At 38.7% G+C, this 26,722-nt stretch overlaps 2 protein-coding genes and 1 non-coding gene across 6 annotated transcripts; 1 reads left to right on the forward strand and 2 right to left on the reverse strand.

Annotated features, from left to right (window-relative positions):
• Positions 1-212: 212 nt before the first annotated feature.
• On the reverse strand, positions 213-9,133 carry LOC131980181 (ceramide synthase 2-like). Of its 4 annotated transcripts, XM_059344387.1 has the most exons (12): positions 8,678-9,041; positions 7,671-7,729; positions 7,238-7,405; positions 5,947-6,064; positions 4,963-5,081; positions 3,747-3,804; positions 3,611-3,661; positions 2,738-2,830; positions 2,352-2,480; positions 1,474-1,583; positions 1,201-1,354; positions 213-1,035 (listed from the first exon to the last, which is right to left on the reverse strand). In XM_059344387.1, the coding sequence occupies exons 3-12, from the start codon at positions 7,402-7,404 to the stop codon at positions 820-822; spliced, it is 1,215 nt and encodes a 404-aa protein (XP_059200370.1). In that variant the 5' UTR covers position 7,405; positions 7,671-7,729; positions 8,678-9,041; the 3' UTR covers positions 213-819. The 4 variants fall into 4 exon arrangements, with proteins under 4 accessions (XP_059200370.1, XP_059200371.1, XP_059200369.1 ...); XM_059344388.1 differs by lacking the exons at positions 7,671-7,729; positions 8,678-9,041 and adding an exon at positions 9,114-9,133 and having other exon boundaries at positions 7,238-7,408; XM_059344386.1 differs by lacking the exon at positions 7,671-7,729 and having other exon boundaries at positions 7,238-7,408.
• Positions 483-555, forward strand: trnar-ccu (transfer RNA arginine (anticodon CCU)). The gene has a single exon. It is a non-coding gene; the product is annotated as a tRNA-Arg (tRNA).
• A 5,708-nt stretch (positions 9,134-14,841) lies between the features above and the next one.
• Positions 14,842-18,541, reverse strand: LOC131980712 (cortexin-1). The gene is made up of 2 exons (XM_059344998.1): positions 18,440-18,541; positions 14,842-15,804 (listed from the first exon to the last, which is right to left on the reverse strand). The coding sequence occupies exon 2, from the start codon at positions 15,115-15,117 to the stop codon at positions 14,842-14,844; it is 276 nt and encodes a 91-aa protein (XP_059200981.1). The 5' UTR covers positions 15,118-15,804; positions 18,440-18,541.
• Between the last annotated feature and the right edge of the window lie 8,181 nt (positions 18,542-26,722).

The following is a 26,722-nucleotide window of genomic DNA, read 5'->3' on the forward strand; positions in this document are numbered from 1 at the left end:
AGATAAGGGCTTCAAGCATTACTTTACATAAAATATAGTTTATTAAATACAAAAGGTTGAAGTTTATATGTTCCTTTTCAAACTTTTAACTTACACAAGCCTGTCTAATGTGATCTAATGATGGATTATGTCAAAATGATAAAGGTTGGAATAATATCAAAACTGTTTAAATGTCTTAAATCATCACCAGACACATACATAGAGTAAAAGTATGACTTTATTTCCTTTAATTAAATGTCTACTGCATGTTTTGTGGTAATTTCATTACTGTACAATATTTTTTTAAAAACACTTATAAAAGTCCCTCTAAAGAAGTCCTTGGTCACACAGTAGCTATCTAGGTTTACATTTTTTGTTTTGTTATAATGCTATTTCTCAGTTAAAATCGTTTTTTTGTTTCAAACATGTGCTCTGTTAACAGTAAAAAACAGTCTGCCCCCACCACAACAAGCGGACCCCCACCTACCCGGGGTCCTACAACAGCCCCAGTGGCCTAATGGATAAGGCACTGGCCTCCTAAGCCAGGGATTGTGGGTTCGAGTCCCATCTGGGGTGCTTAGCAGAGTGGCGCAGCGGAAGCGTGCTGGGCCCATAACCCAGAGGTCGATAGATCGAAACTATCCTCTGCTATGTCGATATTTTACAAAGACTGATGATAACACTCCATTTCACTTAGCTACAGTTGCAAAACTGCATCAACATACATAAACTGTAGTAAACTGGCAAAATGGTCCCATCCATCATATCATTTTCTTTTTTAATGTAACAATACAAAAACTGGGACTTAAGTAAAAAAAACAACAGAAAATCATCAAGCCTTTACTGAGCTTTACGCATCCTGTCGGACACAGATGCCCTGTGGTTGGTCAAGTTATTTAGGACACAGCTGTTGGTTAGCATTGATAGTTTTGAGTTCAGTTGGTCTTTACTTCTCTCCCAACAATAATCTCCTTGGTCCGTATCTTCCTCTCCTCCTTTTTCGTCTCCATCTTCTTCAACCTCGCTCTCTTCATCACTGCGTTCATCTTTTTCTAACTGGAGACAGCAAACAGAAACACAAGCTTTAACATGTGTGACAAAGGCTTCGGAGCTAGTCTAATCTTGGATGTTAAATTAGGAATTGACTCCACGTCTGAAACCCACAATGCAAGGGTTACAAATAGTATATGCCCTATGACTGATTTAACTGTTGATTCTCACCTTGCCTTTCAGGAACTTATAAACCATGCGCAAGATTAAACCAGCCCAGAAAACGTGAAGAGCCTGCAGCACCATCAGCAGGACATTGAAAAAGTAGTAGCCGACAAATGGTTCAAAGACCTCCACGGACAGCACCAGGGTGGTATGGAGGATTCTGTAAGTAATCAAATAATTGCAACAATGTTAAAAAAAAAAAGTGTTACAAGTCTTCCGTTAAGGTGTTAAGCATTTTATCACCAAAAAAAGGAAAATTATCTCAATAGGAAATATTACTTTGTGGGAAAAATCACCAGTCGAGTCACAAGGAAGACCACAGCAAACACAACAAACAGCATGTCACAGGTTTTCCTCCAACCAGTGCCATAGTTGAACATCTTGGCAGACTGCAAAAACACAAATGATTGTATTGCTTAAACAAATAAAAACCATAATCAGAGTTATATGTAAAGTGAAGTCAGTACACTGAACAATAGTTAAACATTAGGCAAAAAGAGTTTATGAGCCGAGGCTGGGTATTAGAATAGGCAAACAAGTAAACAATGTTTTTAAGAATAGGGAAAAAAATGAGTGCGTGCTTCATGTCAATAATGAGTCTGTAACACAATCAGACTTACAGACTACGTTATGAAATGTTATCAGCCTCATTCAGGATCTTTATTGTTGTCTTTGCTGTTGTCTCCTTTTACACGTCTTACTGAGTGCAAGAATCCAGCACAAGTCTTAACATAATATTTAAATTGTCACGCACAATCAATTTGTTTTGTACAGGTAAACAAAGGTCACCTCGGGCTGCTTAAGAGCTTTTAGCTATCAGGATTCAGTCACAGGATCTGCCTGCTCCGACTAGATACCTGCTTTCTAAAAACTACCCCAAGCACAGAGTGAACCCTTTGACTGAAGCTTACAGAATTAAGACAGATATTTTTTCTCACTTTGAGTGGCTACACAGAGGCAGACAAATGGCCAACATTAAGGAGGATCTATGGTGACGTGCCCTGAAGAGATTAATTATTTTTGTATGGTCCCATGGGCCTGCTTAGCTATGGCCCTCGAGCCTGAATAGACATGGGACCTCTAAATGTAAAAGTTGTTTTTTTTCCCCACCAATATTACATGAGAGCAGCACACTATGGGAGAGTATGTGAGATTACCTCGAGCAGTATGTCAGAGGAGTCATGCAGCAGCATGACCAAGGTGCCGATACGAATGTAGTTGGCACAGTAGGAGAAACTGAGCAGGAAGATGGTAGCCAAATGATGAATCACCTGTTCTTTAAAATCCTGGAAAAGCAAACATAATTTAACCTATTTACTCAGTAAAACCAAATGATTTTGTGTGTCAAAATAATGTGTACAGTCACTTATTAACCACGTATCCAGGGAAGTTTCTCATTAAAGCAGAAGTACAAGTCACAAAATATGAAATATGACCAGACTGAAGCAAAGATAAGGCCTTGACTTGTGTCCTCCTCTAAAATGTATGGTGAGGTAATGTAGGTTACAAATTATATTTTTCAGAAGGGTGTTGAGGTCCTCACCTTCCTCTTGATGTCCACAGAGATCCGGAGGAACAAAGAGCCATAAAAACCCAACTCTAGCATGTAGTACCAGTAATGGGCTCTCTCAATGGGCTGTGGATGAAACAATACTTAGTAGTCAATAAAAAGTGATTTCATAAAGACCTGGACATGGTGGTGGCACAAAAATTAGAAAAAAAGTGTGATAGTAGCCAACAATGTTAAGGAACAAAACTTAAAATATAGATGAAGAATTATACATCCTTTCAGTTAAGATTTGTATCATCAAACTTTGTCTTTGCCATTTGTTTTTTTTAATGTAAAAATGTATAAGGAATAGCAGTAAATCAAGTCTTGATAAAACTATTAGGGGATCGATTAGTTGAAAAACATTAAATTGCAAATATATTGATAATCGATTAAGTCATCTTATTATCCAGTTTCACAGAAGCCCTGGTGCACTAAAGAAAAAAGCATTATTGATTAGCATTAGGTCCCGCCTGGGATAAGCAGCAGAGTGGCGCAGCGGAAGCGTGCTGGGCCCATAACCCAGAGGTCGATGGATCGAAACCATCCTCTGCTAGTTTGATGCTTTTTTCAAAGAAACTGAGTGTTTTGGGATTGGAAGTGCTGATCAGACAAAAAGTCTTTGAAGTCAATGTTCTGGGGAAAACAGGCAGGTTTTCTGTTTGTGTGTCGTGTAGCATGGGGCCAAGGAAGAACCGATCTGAATCATGATAGAGTATCGCTCTCCTACCCTTATACACTGATCACAACAGATTCCACATTCTGCTTTCATGCTGTCTTAATGTCAGAGGACAGGACACCCATAATGTAATAATGAAAAAGGGCACAATAATTATTTAAAGCAGTGAGATGATGTTATGTTTGCACCTGAACTGGATAATGGCTCCAACATTCCCTTCGGTCCCAGAACCATGGTGTCTGTAGAGAAAAGATAAAGGTGGTTTTAAAGCTATGAAACTGTAATGTTATTGCTATAAAAACTTGTTTTGACAGTTATACTCACATCAATCAGACAGGCAAGTCCAGCAATGAAGGCGGTGAAGTAGAAAATAAACCTCCAACTGCAAAATAAAACACTTGAGATCAGAAATTCTGAACAAATAAACACACACACACACACACACACACACACACACACACACACACACACACACACACAATACAAATATAAAGCAAAAACTTCCTGAGTAAGTAAATAAGTAAGTAAGTAAGTAAAGTTTTTTATGGAGCACTTCTCACAGATAAAATCGGTAAATGCTTTACAGAAAAAGGAGAACAAAACACAATAATTAAAACACATTACATAATTAAAATTACATAATTATATATACGGTGCAGGGTCATCCAAACGCCTGTCTAGAAAGATAGGTCTTTATCTGATTTTTATCCACAGAAACAGCAGACTGTAAAAGTGGAGGCAGGGAATTCCAGAGTTTAGGTGCCACTGATTCAAATGATGGATCAGCACATGTTTTCAGCCAGATGAGTGGACAAGATAGTAGATTTAATGTGCTTGACCTACGAGACCAAGCTGACAAGTATCAGTGAAGTAGCTCAGCTATATATGGAGATGGTTGACCGTGTAATGCTCTATACGTATGAGTGAGAATTTTTAACTGAATCCTGTATGCAACAGGGAGCCAGTGAAGAGACTTCAGGACAGGGGTAATGTGAGACTGTCTATTTGAACCAGTGAGTAGTCTGTGTTCTGGATTAACTGAAGTGACATAAACAACATGAAGTGTTGGTATGATACAACAATGAATTACGTAGTGCTAAAATATCCCCAGAGGCCTAATGGATAAGGCACTGGCCTCCTAGGCCAGGGGTTGTGGGTTCAAGTCCCATCTGGGGTGTATAGCAGAGCGGCACAGCGGAAGCATCCTGGGCCCCTTACCCAGGGGTCTATAGATTGAAACTATCCTCTGATATGTTTTACAAGACTTAACATCTCACCACTTTACTGATTCCACACTCCATTAAACATGAAGCCCAGTGGCACCCCTATACAAAAACTGAGGCTAAAGTGCCACGTCCATCATATGGATTTGTGTCTGTTTTTAGTGGTAACTCTTGCAAAATGAGTGAAAAGGTTTGCCAACTCAAACCTTCTTCCCAAGCTGTCTCTGCATTTTAGCATCGAGTGTTAATGAAAGTGTTCTTGAGGGAAGTCATCTGTGAAGTGAACAGTCCAAAGGGCATGTAGAGAGAACACTCACGCAGCTTCCCCAAACTTCTTGGTTTGACAGGGCCTGTCTTGGTTCCTACGAAGTCTGAACCAGGTCTCAATCTGCCTCTGGGTTTTGCCGCACAGCGTCATCAAACTAACAATTTCACTCTGAAACAACAATGGAAGGAAGAAATCAATAACATGGAAAGGGATGGAGAGCAGAAAGTCATCTTGGAAAATACTAAGTATAATTTGATCAGAAATGGCAAACATAAAGGAGGAAATGACAAATGGGAAAAACAGACAGAAGGAGAGATCATCTCAACTTTCATCACAACATCATCACTTATTACCCAGAGCCCCTTTCCGTGTCTGTATTTTCTTTTTAAATTTCTTTGGGTGTAAAGCCCACAGCCAATGCACATGAAGTGGACTTTTCAAAAAATGTAGCAACCAGGTACCAGATCATAAATATGAACAAAGGCAAATATAGTGAGGAGAAACGTCAAGCAGACAAATAAGCTTGTTACAAAATAAGAGTGTATCTTGGGTTGGCTTTCACCCACTGATGAGGACTTCCAATGTCATTAATCTAGAGGAGGGGCCAACTTTGAATGATGTGTTTACAAACCACAAATCCTATTTACTGTGCCTTTAAACAAACAGGCCTGTTGGGATTAATACGATTGGGTTGTGATGCAGTAAAGCTTTATTTTATATATTCTCTGTTAGTATGAGTCATTTTCTGCAAGCATTTCAGGTTTATCCAAAAGCTGGGAGAGTGAATATGACTCCTGCAGATGTAGTGATTTCCCACAGGATACGTTTTCCAAGAACAAGGAAGTGTTACCATCACAACACTCATGTTCCTTTGTGAATTCCACACAGAACATTATCCCTGCAACAAGCTATAAGGGGAAGCAAATTCTTAAACTGAGCAAAAAGCCCATTGTCTTGATCAAAAATCTTGACATGAAAATGCGTCTCAAATTTAGGTGTACTGCATGAATACTGAGGCCTCTTTTAGACTAACCTGTGTCGGCTGTCTGCTCCTCTGGGTGTAAAACGACTCCAGCTTAGGGGAGGGGGTAGCAGTCACATGTAATCTATTCTTTACCCCCAAACATCTGCCCATGGGTGGGGCAAAAAACCTGGAGACAACAAAAGAAAGCTTACACAAACCTGTAACACCCACTGTGGGACAGCCAGCCTTCAGTTGCTTAGCCATGCTCACTGTAGTAGATAATAAGTCATTTAATAGGCATGCTAAAGCAAACACTTCAGAACTGGGAAACTGAAGGCTATACTGTTTATGCAGTGTGTGCGTTCAGGCAGGCAACAAAGCAATGCGTGTGTGTGTCTGGTGTTTGTGTGTGTGTGTGTGTGTGTGTGTGTGTGTGTGTATGGATGTATAGTATTACCGCTAAGCTGGGCAGGTATTTGTTTTTAAGATAAGATTTTAATTGATTCCCAGGAAAATGATTTAACATTGCAACAAATGAAAAAGCCAGAGAAGAAAGTGGACAAAGGATACATATAAGCAGAAAAAATGTATACGGCTATCAGTTTTGTCAAAGTTAGAAAACGTTACACTTAACACTACTCTAATGTACGTATGTATACACACATATAATATATAATACTATGCATAATGTATAAAATACCATACATATAATATGATAATATACTAAATATGAGATAATAGAAGATAAAAAATAAAGTAGCATAGTATATAAATAACATTTAATTGGGTTTATTAAGCCAGGGAACACTAATCAAATCCCTGAAGACTATCGGCATTAAAAATGCCTATGAGGCTTGTTTTGCACTCCTAACAGGCCCACTGCAGCTATAGAAAGCAATTACCTATAGTTTCCTTTTTCAAATTGATAACTGGACGTGTGTTTCAGGTAGGTTTTGAAAACATAAAAATAATTGGGTCCATACCTATAATTTACAATCTTTTAATTGAAAATCCTCCACTCAAGCAAAAACAGTTCTATGTCTCTCTCTTTCTGGCTGGCTGTCTTTCTTATCCCCAAAAGCCTTTTTTTCCTCCTGATCATAACAATGCCACTCTGCAAAAACACCTGCTTGCTCACTCACCCTCAGGAAAGGCTGAATGGCATTTTGGAACCAAGTCAAATAAAACGCTCCTGTTCCATTGTCATAAAAACCTCGGATGATTGTTTCTTAAATGAGGGCTACGGATGTTATTTCATGTCAGGCAGGTTAAATAGTTTATTATCTTCCTGTAAAGCTTATAAAATCCCAAAACACATCACCCAGATCTTTACAGAGCAAACAGATCAGGTTTGTTTTACCTTTCAAACACGTAGCGCAGGGCAACAAAGCCCAACGCGAGGGGCAGAGCTATGAGAAGGTCCCTGGGTAGTGGTCGGTCAGAATCTGCAAGCTGTTCCATGTCTTTCCAGGTCAAACCTGCAGGAAGCCAGAAGTCCTCCCTCCATACGTCAGGCAGCAGGTCCATTCTGCTGCAGGTGGACAGGCAGAGTCACCAAGTAAACATGGTGAAGATTTTGATTAGATCAGAGGTTTCCACATAACAGACCCTCAGTTCAACCAGATGTAATTTCATCTGGGTGAACCAAATCCAGGAAGTCTTTGATTTAAGTATAATCTTCATTCTATAACAGTTGGGACGCTGTATAAAGATAAATAAAACAACTCTGAACAAAAAGATTCAAGAAATGCAGAAAATCTCCACAGTGGATCCATCAGGCATTAAAAACCAACCTGATAGCGTAAAGGACATTGCTACATCAGCTCAGGATGGTTGATGGCTGCATCTACAACTGAAAAGACTCAACCATGCAAAGTGAAAGCCATACATCAACAACATCCAGAAACACTGCTGAATTCTCTGAGCCCAAACTTATCTGAGATGGACTGATGCAAAGAGGGAAAGTGTGCTGTGATCTGACGAGCCCATGTTTAGTTTTTTTGGTTTGTTTTCTTAAATCATCTGGGCTGAAGAGCAAAAGGACCATATAGATTGTTTTCAGCACAAAGTTGAAAAGCCAGCATCTGCGATGGGACGGGGCTGTGGTCATGGATATTGGATTATTGGTTAATAATTACTGATATAGTCATGTGTTCGTTACTTAAATATGGAGCTAAATTTACTTTGTTAATGTCTTTACATACTGCTAGGCAGCTTGTGCATTTACCCTTGGGGACCAATAAGACCATAATGCTATAATATCACAGTTTATTTGTTGATTATATTCTGTATTGTTAAACTGAATCTGCAAGCTGTCAGATAAGGAATGGAGTGAAAAGTACAATAATTGCTTCTGCGATGTAGTGGAGTAGAAGTCTATAGTACAAGAAAATACAAATATCCAAGTAAAGAACCTCAACTTACTTACTTACTCAGGTACATGACGTGAGTAAATGTTTTATATACTTTCCACCACTGCATAAGTCACAGTAAACAGGTAAACCATAAATGAATTTACATGTTTCAGGAATATTAGGAATAATAGTCTGTCAGTAATCCCATATAACAACAATACATGTAGTTCCCAAAGCTGTTAAACAAAAAGGGCACAAAAATAAGTAGACTTTTTTATAAATGCCAGAATAAAATCCTCAAATGAAGAGTATTAGCATACTGTACATGGCTACACGGGAACTAAAATTAGTTCACAACTGCAGTTCATTGTATTCAGTTCCTCGGTGAATCACACCAAGTTATAGTTTAACTGTTGAAAGAAATGAGCGGTATAACACATACTCACCTGTCGGCAGCTCTATGGAAATTATAAACTGATCAATCCCGAGGGCAGAAGATCAAAATTCACCTCAAACTGTGAATTAGTCTAAGTTTTACTTGGCCGAGGATGCGCCCCAGTCCCGCTGTGTCCCTAACGACTTCACCACAAAAGAAGCGACTCGCTCGGTCATCAGGTGTCAAGCTCCGCACGACGAAGAGAAGATACCATTCATTTCAAAATAATAGCTACCGGTAGAGACCGTTGTAGTTTTTTGATAATTTCGGGGGGCACTATATTGAAAATATTGTTGCAAAGAGATGTGGATTTGTTTTCCCAAAGCAAGAGACCCCTTAGGAACAACACAAATTGACAATGCAGATGTCTGAAAATGTTAAATTAAGTTTTAAATTGGCTCGTTCATAGAATATTTATCTACAAAATCAAGTGGAATAATCCCTACCTTAGAAGCAACAACAGCAACAACAACAATTTAAATCATTTCAACCCACGTTGCTCAGCCTATCAAAAAGAATTGTTCGCAAAGGTAACTCAGGTGTAACTTTATTCTGAAGGCTTCCGGTATTCTCTTCGTTTTTCTAAAGGGAGGATGTAGCTTCATGGTTCATTAAGCGGTGCCTGAACACAAGGGGCGTCTCCTGCTCACGGCAACTGTTCATGACCCAGTAACTCAGCATGGACAACAAAGGAAACACCAGGAATCAGCAGGCTACATTTGTACTAATAACATCTAATAACAGCTAAAATGGCGTTAAGTTATGTAACCTTTAAACTGAACATATTGAGTAAAGTTTTACATGTTACAAGTTACGTCACTCACCCATTAACAGCAGAGATACTATGTTACTTATTTATTCATTTTTTTCCTTTCATTTTTTTTTTTTTTTTTTACAATTGAAAAGTCATGCTTAAATAAAACGCACCCTGGTTCCATGACCTGAAGCATGTCATAGCTAATGTCTAACTAAGGTAAACTTGACACTGGCTTTATAACCCCTCACTACCGGCGCTTTAACCATTTGGCATTAACTTGTAATTTCTAGTTTTGGCTATGATGGCAGCTTTTCAGCAAAATGTTGTTCTACAAGAAGTTATTATATTGCTGCAATATATTCATACTTTCTACTATGTTATGTTATTAGACGAACACTAAGTACCACTATTTAACATATCACACAGTATATTTGCATGGTGTATGCTGTTCACATAGACCTTTAGACTTTATTACTATTAATCAGCACCACTCGTTTTACCAGATGTGTCCAAATGCTATGGGTCCAAATACCATTTTATTATTTTATTATTTTATATAATGTACCTCATGTATTTACCTCTGTTCATGCCGCAACAACCGAATTTCATATTTGGCACTGCTATATATTCAACATAAAAATTTCCACACATCTTTAACAGGAAATACTAAGAATATCTTTTTATGTTTCCCTTATACTCAATTGTAGATTATGCTCATGCCAGCCATCTCCTGGGTTACCACTCCCTAGGAAAGCAGCTGATGTCACCTATAATAACAATCCAGGATTCTTCCAGGACTTCAAAGTTTGAAGGTAAACACACCTCACCAAGTGTATGCATAGCCCAGGCGCTGAGCAAACAAAGTTTACTCTGAATAAATGTGCATGTGTCATCTCAGGTAATGTGTTCGACTGCTACGAGGCTAACACACTAATGGCACACACACACACACACACACACACACACACACACACACACACACACAAACACACCAGTTCTCCCACACCATCCTTCTCTTCAACCAGCACTCTCTATTGATAGTGTTGTCATGAAGGGAGATAAGCAGGCTGCCTGCTGATAACATCAAAACTGTTATGCTGTTATGCTTATATGCAATGCTCATCAGTCCGGACCACAGCGGTGTTATGACTAAAACAAAGGTGTATTAGGAGATACTGCAGCAAAGTGAAAGAGAGTTTGTGTACGTTTTACAACAGACACATGATTTGCATTTGTGTGTGCTTAACTTTTGATGGTGTTTGTGTGTGGGGGGGTGGGGGGTGAGTGGGGGTTGTTGGTGCAAGTGTGTTTCTGTGGATTTCTGTGGGAGGCAGCCAGGCGATCAGAAAAAAAAACCCTGTCCAGATTCAGGAAGGTATTTGCATACTGTGTGCACCTGCCTTACCTTATCTGTTTGTCTGTAAACTGAGACAGAGTCAGGTGTCTAATGTCCGCATGTAAAATATAAGACAGTGAAAGATAATCAAATCAACTGAGCCTTTAACACCAGCCATTACAGTAACAGACTTGTATCTCAAAGTTAGATAAGGAGGGCTTGTTCTGTCTTTTGACACATTTGACAAAAGTAAAATTTGTATATATTTTTTGTTTGATTTTTAAATGTCAAATAACTAAAATATAATAATTAAAGTAGTACTACTAGTAGACATAGTTATATTGACTGACACATCAACCACAGCAATATTGTTGGAAGTGTCACCTACAGTGTGGTAACACAGAACAGTTTCTGCCATGAATGCCAGGCCTCGGGGTCATGTTTTTCTTTGTCCCAGCCTTATTTGCATATCTGTGTGCACAAGTGTGTGTGTATGTGTGTGTGTGTGTGTGTGTGTGTGTGTACGTCAGAAGGTTTGGGGAACTGAGTGCCTTTGTTGTTTTATCAAGAATGTAAATTGTCAGTACCCACTGAAGCAAAATCTGTCTTGTTAATTGTCAGACTAATGAGGTGGGGGTGTTACACTGTGCCTCCAACCATCTGTTGGAGTCTGATGAACTGTAAACTAAAAAGGGTTGTTTTAGTTCAGTTAGTCTGAATGTGCACTGTTTATGCCAGGTTTATAACCCCAGATAACTTGCCCTGTGTAATTTCCTCACTAACTAACTGACAGTTAATATTTAAGCAGGGGTAGGCATTTTTCTGGATAAGGCCAATCCCATTCATGATTGTGATCCTGATGCTGTTATATAGCGGCAATTTTATGAAAATTACTGTCCTTTTTTCTTTGCAAACTTGTGGGCCTGTAAAGCCCTCTGAGATGACACACTGTGATTTGAGGCTATAACTAGCTACATAAATATGAACCTGAATTACATTGACAGTGGTGAGCCTTTGGCTATGGTTAACAGAAGGCTGAACTATTAACAACACTTTCTGTCCATCTCTGAAACATTTTGCCAATATTGAAAATATTTTTCTCACATTATTGTCAGATTCTCCTTCAGGCTGTCTTTTTGACAAGTCCGTCTTTGATTTTTGGGAGGGTTGTTTAGCAGTGTAGGCAGTTGTTGCCAATGCTGGAATAGATTATTATAGCATAATAGAAGTTATAGCATCTGAAGAGATGTGAACAGCCAGTAGGAATCCCCACCCTCTGAAATGACCTGTGATTGGCCAAAGTTTTCTGTAACTGTTTTTTCCATAGCTTGAAAACAGCTAAGAAGTGATGTAGAAGTCAATTTTTTTTCTCTGGTAACTTGAATTACAATATTCTCAAAGGTTATTTTTTTTATCTAAAGACACACAAACAAAAAAAGCATGCTAACATTTTGTTAATAGCACTAAATGCAGAGTGCAGCTAAGGCCATTAGTCTTGCAACGTTTAAGTCATTATCCATTGTATTTTAAAAACTCAACTCATACATTGCTCTCTTTTTATTCATCTGAAAGAGTTTTTACCAAAAACATTTCTTCATGTGTTTCCTCATAGTGTAGAAGCACATTGGTGGACTGATTGATCCCACAGTGATCAGCGGACTAACACTTGTAGTTCTCAAAGTATCCAGAAGAGGTCACAGCTAATCAGATGGTTAAATTCCTGAGTAAGACAAATTCTCTGAAGCAAAGGCTGCATAGATTCACTACAAAGCTGAAAAGGGAAATATGGATATATCCTTCTGAAAAAACAAAAAAAAGGAAGAAGCATTTAAGAAATGCACTTTAAAACTATATATAACTACAACTAAAACACCTTTTTTATGATTGAGAATAATACCACTTCCCTTGATGTAGATCTTTTGAAACTGGTTTGCTCTTATGTTCGTTTGTCTCATCGTAACAACCAGAATGTTGTGATGAGGGTCTAAGTCACTCAGTGTAGGGATATATTTCATCTTGAAGGGGGCTGATCTGAGTCTGTTCCCTGTAAATTAAATGGCCGTGTCTCTTTACGAGCCTCCAATTGATTATTTGATTGATTTCATTTGCTCTAAATCTTCTTTATATGGATTGTAGGGCAGCAGTCAGGACTGCGTTTGCTTATGTAAAAGTTTATGTGTATTAGGTGCCGTGTGCTTTGGTTGTGTGTGTGTGCGTGTGTGTGTGTGTGTGTGTGTGTATGTGTTTGTGAGTGTGTGTACTCCAGGTCTATAAAGTGATGAAACTTGTTAAAATCAAGACAAAAGCTTTTTATTGTATTAAAAAACTGAATGCCACTTTAAAGAAACATTAGGAAAATATCTCATTTTTACAAGCTACAGTAAAATATCAATACTAAACTTGATTTATAAAGATATGACTTTACAGTATAATAAGGGCAGAAACAATGTTACAAAACAAGTGGCAAAAGGAGCAATAACATCATTAGTATGAAATAGATATTAGCTTTTCTCATATTCCTACAGGCACTGTTGAACAGATTTGGCTGGTGCACTGGATGGGGCCTAAAGGCAAAAAGGATTAGGGGGAGGAAATTGGTGTACATGCATTTCATAATCATAACTTTATATGACACATATTGAGTCAGCGCTTTGACCCTCAGCACTGAGAGCCTCCTAAGCCTCTTAAAGGGATGGCGACATGAAATAGCAAAATCCCAAATAAAATATGTTGTATTAATCGTTATGTATTATAAACATTAGCTTTTATGGCGGGATAAGTTTGATATTTAGGACACAGTGAATTTTAAAGAAAATAAAGCATTACAAATAGCAGCTAAAGCTCAATTTCAGGAGGCGATTTAAGTGATTCTTCCAAACTATAGAGGCTTTGGTTAGTAAGAAATCATTTTACCTGAGGATCATGTTAGAGGTGGTACAAATGCTTCACAAAATCCAGCATGGTTCACAATACAAAAAAGGATTTCAGTTCCAGATAAATTATGACATCAAGGCTGCAACTAACAATTACATTTACTATCAATTAATTTGCCTTTTATTTTCTTGATTCCTCGTTTAGAGAGAATCTCTATATTTGAGAGGCTGAAAACAGCATTGTCTGCCATTTGTGCATGCAAAAATGACTTATTTTACCTTTAATCGACAAATCAATTAGTTGAATAATCTTTGCAGCTCAATATGACATGTTCTAAATTGTTGGTTCAGCTGTACTTCCAAAAAACTCAAACTGTCACACACTGACATCTTTTCTTCTTACCTGTAGTGCTGTTTATCTGTCTAGATTGTTTTGGTGTGAGTTGTCGAGTGTTGAGCACCACGAGTTGAGGCCATCTAGTTACATGAATGCAGATATTTTTTAAGCTGATATACAGCTGATATCTCCAACACTAGGAAACTCACAACAAAACATTCTCTGAGTGTGCTGATAAAAAGCACTGCAGGTAAGAGGGAAAATATGTATTTTTGTTTTGGGCATAACATAGCATATAAAGCTGGCAGTCTTGCTTTAAATCTGCTGTAACAGTGGGCATTAGTTCTGTCTAAATGACTTCCTTGTCTGCCCTAAACACATTTGATTTCTCTTTTATTCAATCAGGACCTCTCTGACAGCAGCTCTGCTCTCTATTTATGATTCAGCCCTGGGATTTGTAAAAAACATTATAGAATTACAAAATGACATGACAAACAGGGATCATAACATAATGCTGCGATACTGATCGCAGTCTTCCTGCAGTGTTTGTCACTCTAGAAGCTGCAGTGTAACATCACACACACACCATAAGTCTCCAAGAAGACATTAATTACTTTAAATTATAATGGATGCAGGACTTCTGTTGTGTCTGCTCCATTTCCCTCTGAGTTGAATCCTTATAGAAATACTGTTTAATGTTTTTTATGCTGTTATCTTTACAGCTTGCATTACAGTACCCCAACGAAACAACGTACATACTGCAGTTTCTTTCATTTTCTGTAGCTGAAACTACATCCAACATTATCCATTAAAAGTCCCTCAGTATCTCCAAATCCAGCCCTTTCCTCATCTTCCCAATCACCTGTCATCTTCACACCAGTGCATAATCAAACTGTCCTCTGTCCAGCCCCTCCTTATGGTCCGTCCACGATGACGCCGGCATGCTGCTGTAGGGATCTAATAAGATACGGACACAGCGAACGAGGAGAAAGAGCAGCAGCAGTATAAGGAGGCCAACGAAACACAAGGCAGATCCCTGCTCGGGCTGCCCAGCCATGGGCTGCAGCGCTGTCGGTGCCCTGGGGAACCCGGGCGGAGCTGGAGAGGAGAGTTCATAGTCCACAACCCAGTAGTTTGTGTCGCCCATTTTGGAAGTGAGGGAATGTTCTGGAGGTTGAAATCGTTTACTGTTTACGTTTTATTTTACAATTAGATGGTAGGAGGAGCGGCATGGCTCTGCAGGGTCATCTTTGTTAGTGAGGGTGATTTCTAAATCCAGAGGGAAATCACATAGTCAAATGTGTTAGATGTTAACAGATTAAATTCAACCAGTATTTCCCACAAGCCACAGGGCAAAGAAATTGTTCCAGCAGAAATAACACGGGCAAATCAGTAGAGAAAATGAACAAGCCCTCTGGTGAGCGAAGCAACAAGCTGAGGCATGTCTAATTAGATTTAACTGGCCCTCTCTCTTTCTCCCTCAAGAGCAACTAACAATACAAAACCTGAGGTCACTATTTCAACTTCGAATCATCTGCCCACCCCTGCGTTTATTTGTCAATATAGCAGGCCTAGAGGGCATTTATTGTGATTACAAAGTAAAGTGTAAATCTCAATCGAGTGACTGAAGATGTTCCATAGATCACTCAAAGTGCTCGCAGGCTGTAAATGATCTGCGATGTGTTGCTTCAGAGGACGTTTTCGTATTGAATCACTTCAATGGTTTTGCCGCGTTGCAGAGAGTATTTGATTGACTGTGAGAGCTTCTATTTGTATATCTTTATCTTTAGTCACCGGGATCGTCTTCATTCGGGGATTTACCCATCAAAGATACCTGAGGAGAAAAAGATAAGACACAACATGAGTTTCCAGCATGCAGAGGTGCTGAATGGAGGAAAAAGTCTGATTGATTCAGGGGGTTCAGGGCTTTACAGCGACCTTAGAACATGTCAAGGATTATAGATTTTTACTGACTTTACTGTGAGGTTTTTTTTTCAGGAACCCAAAAAGAAGTCTCACTTTAAAACTCTTATTACATACCCTGTCTGGTCTTCTAATCTTTCTCTTTAGAAAAATAAGTGAGACAAGGCAGAAACACTACCCCTCTACTGAACCTGGTATAGCTTAGTACAAGATAAATAAATCAGACACTGATGACGGAAGAGAATAACATGAAGGAAACCCTCAGAGAGTTGCTGCACTCTTGCACAGAAACACTCTCCGTAGGCTCTTTAATGGCCTGTGGAGTGGAGAGACATTTCCTGCTGTAGGTGCACTCGCCAGTCAGCACATTCTATTCCAGGAGGCTCCGTCTCCCTCCTTACCACCCCGCTGATCCTCACAAAGACACGTTGATAGCTCCCCTGCTCTCCGAATGACGGGACTTACAGGCCAAGCAAAGCTTTAATAGGGGGCTTGAAGACATAATGAAAGAAATTGCCTGCCTCAGTATCAATTATCAAATGGCCAGTGGTTACATCAGGCTGAACAGTTCAGGAGCTGAGTGTATAGAAGAAAGCTAAGTGAACAAGACTTAGAAGTCAATAGAAAGCCATGAAGTAGGCACAAAGTTTACACGACAACAGGACATTAGTCAAAGTCATTAAGTGGAAAGCACTGGGAACAAGGTTACTAATGAAAACTGGATGTATTATTGTGCTACCCTATACTATAGTTAGATTTTGTTTAAAGTCCACCATCAGACAGATTTTACAGTTTGTAAAAATATCTGCTATGATTATTATTTTGTTTAACATAGTTTTCCCAGATAAAAAGTCAAAGAAAAAGGTCTGGGGGCAAATCTACTGCAAATCGACATTGAGAACTTCTGGATCTGGCTTGTGACCCGTCCCTGCCCACCACTGCTGCTTGATAGCTGCAAGATAATGTGAGGAAATTTATATATACAGGACTGTATTTTAAAGTTTTGGGATTTTTTCCCCTCTTAAGTCCTTTGGGGTATGTGGTCAAAATATACAGAGAGTTATGCAACATAACCAACATTTTTGCTACTCGCAGCAACTCTACTTGACAGTTTACTTTATGCTACATTGGCAGAATATATAGTAGTCGGCGAGGGTTACATTAATACTCCTATCCTGCATTTTTTATCCCACGACCCAGCAGCTTCACAAGTCAGAAGGTCAAACAAGACACTTTTTTTATATCACAAACTTGTCTAGTTTTTACTTATTAAAAAGCAAGCTCTGCAGATATGTGTGTCCATTAAAGATGGTATTTTAACGACTCTGCAGGTTACCCAAGGTCATCATGGTGTACAAACATCACAGAGGAGGGGAAACCCTGTGACATTGAGGAGAAAAACAAAGCGCTTTAAAAATAAAAGAATGAGCAACATCAATTTCATGGCTCATCAATCCTCACTGAGAGAGCTGCTTTGGTTCCTAAGCAGCAGATAAATCACACTGTGGTGTCTGACCACATCTGATTTATATTTACAGGGAAAAAAACACTTTTAGCTGTTCTGGACCCCAAGTTGGAAGAAAAATGTGACTAGTGAATAGTTTTTATTTAAAAACAGCAATAAAATAGAGTAAAAAGATCTATAAAGCGTCATGCAGCCATGTATCCTGAGGACAGAGCACAAGCAGTGACATATGGCGTACCTCGTGGCTGTAATACCTGTAATACCTCCCATTTATACCTGTGGATTATGACAGCAGCTTTGAAAATGTCAAGGACTTCTCCAAATAAAAAGGGTGAAATTATGTTGTCTAAGATAAACCCTAAATGCAGGACTGCCAGGCAAAACAAAGCCAAAAGCAACATCACACTGTTGCGTATATCCTTTTTTAAAATACTTTTTTTTTTTTTAAATCCCTTGACGTAGTGATCGCTTTACTTTCTATAGGTACTATATGTGGTTACAGAAAATTATAGAATAAGATTTCTTGATCATAAAAACAAGTGAATTTTTTAAAGATTAATTTGAACTTTTTTTGAAGTGGAACAAGCAGATGATTTAATTTATTTATCTCTGTATAAACTTAAATTTCAACCAACTGATAACTTAAACTACTTCACTGTATCATAAAAATACAGGACATAAGAGCCACATCATGCACTGGGTCAGTCTGGCTTTATATTGTTAAGATTGGCTCCAATAATAGAATTAACTCATGTGTAGTGCATTTCCAAACAAAATTTGTATGACATAACATTAATATTGCTTGTTATATTATGATGCATGACAAGATAGCACGACAGGTATTTAGGTCACTACTGTGTAAATAAAGTATAGATTTATTTTTTTTTCTTTCATTTAAAACACATTATTTTGTGTGGATTTTTCCATTATTCCAATTTAACGTGACATGAAGTTACACAACAGCACAAAGTTACAGCATGCATCCCCCGGCCAAGAGTGACATTCACAGCTCCACGCTGACTTCAACATTCAAAAGTTCACTCAATGACAAACTGGAGGACGATCAGATTAGAGAACTTACTTCCCGGCTGTTGTCACAGGTGAGGCTGTGTAATGAGGAACACGAAGTGATGATGATGATGATCCAGCGGCAGCAGCTGTTCAGCACCGCGGACAGCTCCGGGCTCGCTCAGCTTCAGCTCTGAACTCTGTCGCGTCCTGCAGCACCTCCTCTGCTTTGTCAGGAGCTTTAAGTCCGTTCAGTTTGAGGGATCCGCCCCACCTCCCTGCCCACTTATGACTGTCCCTGCATGGACAGCACACATAATCTGTTCGTTGGGATGAGTAAAGCGCCGCGAGCGGTGTGTGGCTTTTGCATTATGTAAGAGAAGTGCGTGGGGCTTGGACACTGCGGGGCCCTGGTAGTCATGCAGCTAATGAGTTTTATCCGTTTTGTTGTTGTTTACTTCAAAATATTTTATAACAGTATTTTCTGAATCCTACGTGCATAAAAACAACAACTAATTTAACAACTTTAATTAGTTACTTTAACAAGGATTAACATCTTAAACCTGGAAACCTGGTTTCCCCACTCACTTTTCCTGTTAACGTATATTGTAGAGTTGTTTTATCATATATTGTGTTGTGTAAGGCTATCTGAAATATATGTGTAAATTTAGCATATAACTGTGTTGAAACAGCAATTACTTTTAACATACTAATTGCTACAGTTACCTTCCACTTGAAGATGGAGGGAGACGTTTGTTTAACTAAAGTTACAAAGAAAATGTATTTCACACTACTTTGTGAAAAATGAGAAGATATAATTGACAATGTGTGTTTTTTTGAAATTATAGCAAAAATATAATACAGAGAAGTTACCTGCCAGAAAAAAATGCCTCTCAGTTGAGTAAATTGAAAGAGAGACCCACTTGTTCACAGGTCATACATAAACAAACAAACAAAAAAAGATATAGAAAATAGCCCACTGTTTATGGGAAATGGCAGGAATGTTAGCTTTGGTTTTGTGCACAGTGTCCATCAGTTAGACAGCTGCCTTCCAGAAAGTAGAGTTTTTAGATAGCTAGATAATTGTTAAAAAAAAAAAAAAAGTGCATGCAACAACTGCTCTCAACAGTTTTTAATAAATATTCAGGAGGTTTATCCATGAATACTGTCTCTGTGTGAGCACTGAGGAAAGCTTGCCATTTTGCACATGCGCAGCACAAAGGTGAATGGTTCAGTGTGTGGTGGTGGCTTCATGACAAATGTATTGTCATTACAGCAGGTAGGATTAAAGGGGCTGGTCAAAGAGTGTTCAATTGCAGTAGAGAAACAATAGTGAGGTCCAAAATTGTTTGTAGCTCAGTAGTTAACTGGAAAAAGGAGATATTGACCAAATCTATTAAGAGTATTCTGAGAGTTGATTAATTCATAAAATGTACTTTAGAAAACATTGCATTCCTCCTTACTGTTGGTTTTATGAGATTATTTTTGCATCTTATAAAAGACTGCATTGCAAGCTTTGCTGTACTGCAAGAAAATTACATGAACAAGTTGTGGCACAACTTGATTTCACCTGTTCCAGATACTGACTGTGAGAAGTAATTAATTTACACAATTAAAACTGTGCAAACACTGGGAGAGATTGCAGTCCTTACACATCCACATCTCCCCTGTCTGAGGCCACATGGGATCTCCCTGTAGGTTTAATTAATAGTCAGTGGATTATAACATGGTTCTGAAGGGGCTCATAATCAAATCACACTGAGCGCTGCTCCAGCAGGCTGCCCACTGGGCTCTTAATTGATAAGAGTCTCCAGCCTGCAAGGTTATGAAATTCAACATTTGCATTGCTGTTATTGTTGTTGCAGATGGTGCACTGGGAGGTCAAGCTGTGTTTCAGAGAGCAGATGCAGGTCACCATGACAGGATGTCTGGACCACATGACAGCAGGTGAGTCATTTGAGGAAGTCCGTCCTTTAAATGGACAGTGAGGATTCATTGAAGTGTTATTGTATGAGGTACATATAGTCAGTGTATAACCTAAAGTAGATGACAGTCAGCATGCCCTCAGTTTGGACAAGCAGACAGGAGTACAGACACAGAAGAAAAGAAATGTACTGCTGTGAAAGGGGGCAGCAGCAAAATGCATTTTAGCCACACTGCAGACACCTTTCCTCGTCAGATTCTTATACAAAGCAAGGCCTAAACCCTAAATTCAACCTTTATAGCCTAAACCTAAACATGTTTGTACAACTCTGGAGAACACACACAGCTTGGGTGTAAGTGTTGCTTGATACCTTCTAAATTATTACCAGGTGTCCCCACAAACTATCCACAATAAGGCCAACAACATATTGTGAGTCCCATGAGTCTACTTGGCAGCCTAATGGTGATGTATAAGCGTTTTTCCTGAAATGCCAAACAGAATACTGTACACAAACACCTGATATATAACATAAATATACAGTATTTTTAATGTGGTTCCAATACCGCCCTTTACTGATACCTGATTTCAAACGTAAAGATAAGTTGTGTATCAACCCCTGAGTCTGCAGTATGCTGAGAAACAAGTAAAGTTTTCATGTATATCAAGCTCCTGTCAAGGTTTTCACTCAGCACAGAGCAACTCCTGTAAATTCTGTTTACTTTTCTTGCGAAATGAAATCAAAAACAGTTTTCTAAAAGTGTGTTGCTTCTCATCAAACCACATTATTTCAAATCAAAACAACAGTAAAGATAAATGTTGATATTATAAGCAATAGTGAGTTTTGACATTTAAACACTGTATAGTATCTTCTTACATAATGGTCTGATGTTGCTGCATACACTGCACTAAAAGCCTTTTTATTGTGTAGACTAGGGCACAGCTTGGTGTATACATGATAGTGTGCCACCAGGAACATACTGTAATAACTAAGAAGTAGATAAAGGAGAGCACTGCACTGCCTCCAGGCTGTTGTGTTGGTGCATCCAACCCCATTCATGCAGGTACGGTAAGAGTGCTCATTGCTCAGGGGGTAAAATATGGAATTTTTCCAGACGAATGCTCTTATCACACTGTGATTTAAATGGTTTTACTTGTGCTGCACACTAAAGAAACCACACTTTATGTAAAATTCTGCAGAACCATGATAGATACAATCATTTGTAAGGATTAACTTTAGCTAAAATGACAAAGAAAACAACACTCTGGCTGCAGTTGCAGTAAAGAAGCGACTAGACTTCGGCAGGACCAAAGGAGGTTAGTTAGTGAAAGGACGTCCCTAGTCGTTCATCACAACCGACAGCTGTGTGATGAGGTCTCCTATGTATTGGCCCTGTGTGTGAATCTACAGGCGTGTGTTATTTAAACCCTGATCTATCAACCCTATACTACTAAATCCATAGGTTTATCAACCAGCGTCAATGGCCAGATCCATTCACATCTATCAAAACATGTCAGCTTTGAAATGAGAAAATAAAAGACACACACATACACACAATGTGCAGAGTTTGATTTTCTCTTGTGAGCACAAACACACACAAAACATACAAAGCTGCTGACTCTAAGAAAGCTTGGACGAAGCCAATCATAATACAGCACTCTTTATTCTGAACACAGACATCGCTGGATAGAAATAGGAAACTCATGAATATATTTTTTCTTTGGTCAACTTAAAACTTAAGTTGAAGGATGGATGTAATGTGTAAATATTTATGACATATACACTATACAGTATGAAGGGTTTCTCATATAATGGGAAATGTGCCAACAACCAGGTCATTTTTCAAGTAGATCTTGTTGTGTACTAAACTCCTGATACAATACAGTCGTGTTCAAAATAATAGCAGTCCAATGTAAGATTAATCCAGGTTTGTAGTATATCTTTTATTGCAACATGGCAAACAAGGTACCAGTAGGTGCAGTAGATTCTCAGAAAACCAACAAGACCCAGCATTCGTGATATGCAGCTCTTAAGGCTGTGCAATTGGGCAATTAGTTGAAATGGGTGTGTTCAAAAAAATAGCAGTGTGGCATTCAATCAGTGAGGTCATCAATTTGATGAAAAAACAGGTATGAATCAGGTGGCCTCTATTTAAGGATGAAGCCAGCACTTGTTGAACATGCATTTCTCTTTGAAAGCCTGAGGATAATGGGTCGTTCAAGACATTGTTCAGAAGAACAGCGTACTTTGATTAAAAAGTTGATTGGAGAGGGGAAAACGTATAAAGAGGTGCAAACAATTATAGGCTGTTCAGCTAAAATGATCTCCAATGCTTTAAAATGGAGAGCAAAACCAGAGACACGTGGCAGAAAACGGAAGACAACCATCAAAATGGATGGAAGAATAAGCAGAATGGCAAAGGCTCAGCCAATGATCAGCTCCAGGATGATCAAAGACAGTCTGGAGTTACCTGTAAGTGCTGTGACAGCTAGAAGACGTCTGTGTGAAGCTAATCTATTTACAAGAATCCCCCGCAAAGTCCCTCTGTTAAAAAAAAGGCATGTGCAGAAGAGGTTGTAATTTGCCAAAGAACACATCAACTGGCCTGAAGAGAAATGGAGGAACATTTTATGGACTGATGAGAGTAAAATTGTTCTTTTTGGGTCCAAGGGCCGCAGACAGTTTGTGAGACGAGCCCCAAACTCTGAATTCAAGCCACAGTACACAGCGAAGACAGTGAAGCATCATGATATGGGCATGTTTCTCCTACTATGGTGTTGGGCCTATTTATCACATACCAGGGATCATGGATCAGTTTGCATATGTCAAAATACTTGAAGAGGTCATGTTGCCTTATGCTGAAGAGGACATGCCCTTGAAATGGGTGTTTCAACAAGACAATGAGCCCAAACACACTAGTAAACCAGCAAAATCTTTGTTCCAGACCAACAACATTGATGTTATGGAGTGGCCAGCCCAATCCCCGGACCTTAATCCAATTGTTAGTCACATTGGACTGCTATTATTTTGAACACCACTGTATATATTTTTTAGGTATGCTAACAAGTGAAATAGCTGGGTCTGTTGAAGAATAAACATAGTGGGGATTTATTACCTTACAAGTAGTGAAGCATAAGTATCTCCAAACGGTGGTATTGCATTCAAAAAGATGGATAGAGGTTGCTTTGTGATCATTTTTTATTGATGTTTTTATGGGGGTGGAGTTACAAGTTGAATATTTATCAGCACAAAATTGACAAGCAATTACAGACAAATCAAACATAGAAGAAATAAGAGCGCCGCCCATGTCAACCACCCTCCCATATGCCTCCTTTTGGTTTCCTCCCACCCCATTCACCTTTGACCTTATGGACACTGATGACAGTAATATTAAAGATTTTTTTAAATTGTCATTGCTTGTTTCCAGCATGAAATAGCTTCAGTTGTTGCTTGGTGCACGTTGGTGGCCCAGTGTGTTGCTTATTATCTCTATAAGGTCAAGAAGCCATCATTGTATATTGACAGCAGCAACCACTCTGTGTAACATTGAGCTGTCATTAAGGGACAGGACTAGCAAGTAACAAATTAGTATATTTGATTTCAGTTTGGTGGTAGAAAGACTTCCATTAATGCAGTAAAATGTTATGCCTTTAAGTATGTTGTGTATAAAATTAAAATGAATGACTTGGTTAGGGTTCATGGAACATAGCTGCATGTTCTGCCAGATTAGTTTCCAATTTGGTTTGTAACTATTTTCAGGAGATCCCCACCATCCACAGTCCGTCAATAAATAGGGGCTTACATGAGGCTTTATGCAAGATGGAATATATTGTCAAGACAAGTCCACTGGTGCTGGTCAGAGCTGTGATATGTGTGGAGAGAGGTTTGTTTAAAGGCACACCACAAATGTGTATCGCTGTGCAGAGTTGGAGATAGAAAAAGAAAGATGTGGCAGGTAGTTATTTCTTGTTTTAGTCTTGAAATGCTCAGAGGCCATCAGCACCATAAATGTCACATTAAGTAGAAAGAATTTGGAAAGGCGACCCAAAGTATTTATACTGCACTGTAATACAAGTGGCTTATAATATAACATTTTATGTTGGCCTTTCTTCCCAGCTATATGTTGCCATTGGCTTATTGCACAGACATAACAATGGGGAATACTGTTAGTTTTCTCAACAAAATTACTTTTAGACCCTTCATGCCTAGTAAATGGTTTGGTCTTATAAAGCAGCTTACAAAGCCACAAACAGATACATTACCTGATCACTACACATCCTGCATACAGAATTAGGTTGAATTTATTTGACTTGAAATGCACACACTGGCTAGATCAACATCTTGACAACAAAAGGCGGTTTTCATGGAATCACAATTGCTTTCATATACAGGGATGCCAAAATCAATACGAAATTAAAGTTCCTTTTAGTTGCTTTAATTGAGAGTATTGTCCCAATTATTAGGCTTTATTTTTACCCCTAAGAGTGACAGAAATCATCAGCGCACACCAGGAATGTTACTTGAACATGGTTTGACCATGATAGTCATGGATTGTGGAGGGCAACAGACCAGCTCACATCACATGCTTTCGCCGTGAATGAAAACTATTATACAGGCATAACGTGCTCAGATTCTCCTGGTATAATCTAGGCACTAAAGATATTCATCGGGAGCTCAACATCTCTTCAGACTAACGGTACAATCATGTGTTCAATCTTCAGTGGCATGTGAGTAGAGGCCCACTTGGTCACACAGTATAAATGGCAAAAACAGTCAACACAACGGGCGCAGTAACAAGCTTTTTCATTCAAGTTTTCATCACTTACCCCTCAAAAATACATATATAAATAACAGTAAACATTTTAGTAAAACAAACAGCTGTAAAATGTTCAACATGAGATGGCAAATGATCCTCAAAAATAAAGCTGCCATGAGATATTTGAATGTGGTCCCACCCAATCTTAAAGAAACTACTTGACATTTAATATATTTACAAGGAGTAAAACCTTATATCAATACCTAGATACAATACAGTTTTTCTTATTTAGGGTGTACAGAATATACAGTGACTGAAAGCCCAATGCATTGCAAATTAAGAGAACATTTTCTGCCCTTCAAATACAAACACAAGGAAATGTTTTTACCAGTTGCTTGTGGTTTTCAGATGCATTGGGCGCTCTGAGCTATAGTATACATGGCAGCATGGACCCAGAATATGCAAGTGATTACATCCTATAGCCTATATGGTTCAAACTTCATTTTACTTGTTGTACTATTTTAGGGTTTTTTTTCAGATTCTGATGTGAAAGCCAGCAAGCCAGAAGGAATTAGGCAGAAAACCAAACAGAAGCCAATGACAGAGTTCCTCATGATGCATTTCATTTCATGGGGTCAATAATTTGGTCAACAAAAAGAAAACTTCAAACATTTTCTCTCTTAAAACATTGAAAGATGTGTCTAGATGGTTAATTTCATCTTCACCATACATGTTGTTATGGTTAAGATATTGTTTGTTATCATCTGGGACAGATATTCTTCAGACAGCAGACATGGAGTTCTGTTTATATCACTTTAGGTGTTTACATAGGAAAAGTGTTTACAAGTTTGTTGGCAGATCCTTGTGGACATAGGCAGATGATGAAATTATAAAGTCTCCTGGGTGGTCGCAGCTATGCAGAAAGCAGTTTTGAGTGAAGCTTTAAGGTTGTACTCAAGCAATTTAGCATTGCACTTCCATAAAGTTTAAAGACGAGACAAATTTTTATGACTGAACTCAAACTAGCGTGACTTTCATTTCATAGTGTGTATTATGCTCATGATGTAGTTTTAGCATTCTTTAGATGTTTATTGTAGTTAAATCACAGCTAAATCTGTTCATTTTGTGTCGATACTATTGTAGTAGCAGCAGTCATCCAGATCAAGTACCTGGAGAAATTTCACGAGTTGCATGCACCTCCAGAGAATGTTATGAACCCAGATTATCAAACCCAATCTGAGGTAACTCAAATTGGGTTTGATAACTTCGAGAACAATAGAACATTATACACCTGTTTTATACAGGCTGAGTAGACTCTTTATGACAAGTAAACTGATCTTCAAATGTAAAAATGGTGGAGTGCCCCTTTAAACTGAAGCATGTTTGCCTTGATTACCAAGGCCCCTTATGCTGTTCGCTTTTTTGGTTGTGGCATGCCACACTGACATTTTTCATTCCCTGTTAACATTATTTGACAAAGACAGTGGTGACAGTTAACCTAGTTTTAGACTTCAGATTTAAAGTCACAGGTGCAGTGTCCAACTTGTTTCACTGAACTTCTTGGATCAATCCACCAGGCTGGTATGGATGGACTCTACCACTGGATGAAACAGTGGAAATGGCAGAGGTTCTTCTTTTAGCCCGTTGATGGAAAAGTTGGAAAAGTTGATACCAGCCA

Source organism: Centropristis striata, chromosome 11, assembly GCF_030273125.1.
Source record: "Centropristis striata isolate RG_2023a ecotype Rhode Island chromosome 11, C.striata_1.0, whole genome shotgun sequence".
In the NCBI taxonomy this organism is placed as follows: Eukaryota; Metazoa; Chordata; class Actinopteri; order Perciformes; family Serranidae; genus Centropristis; species Centropristis striata.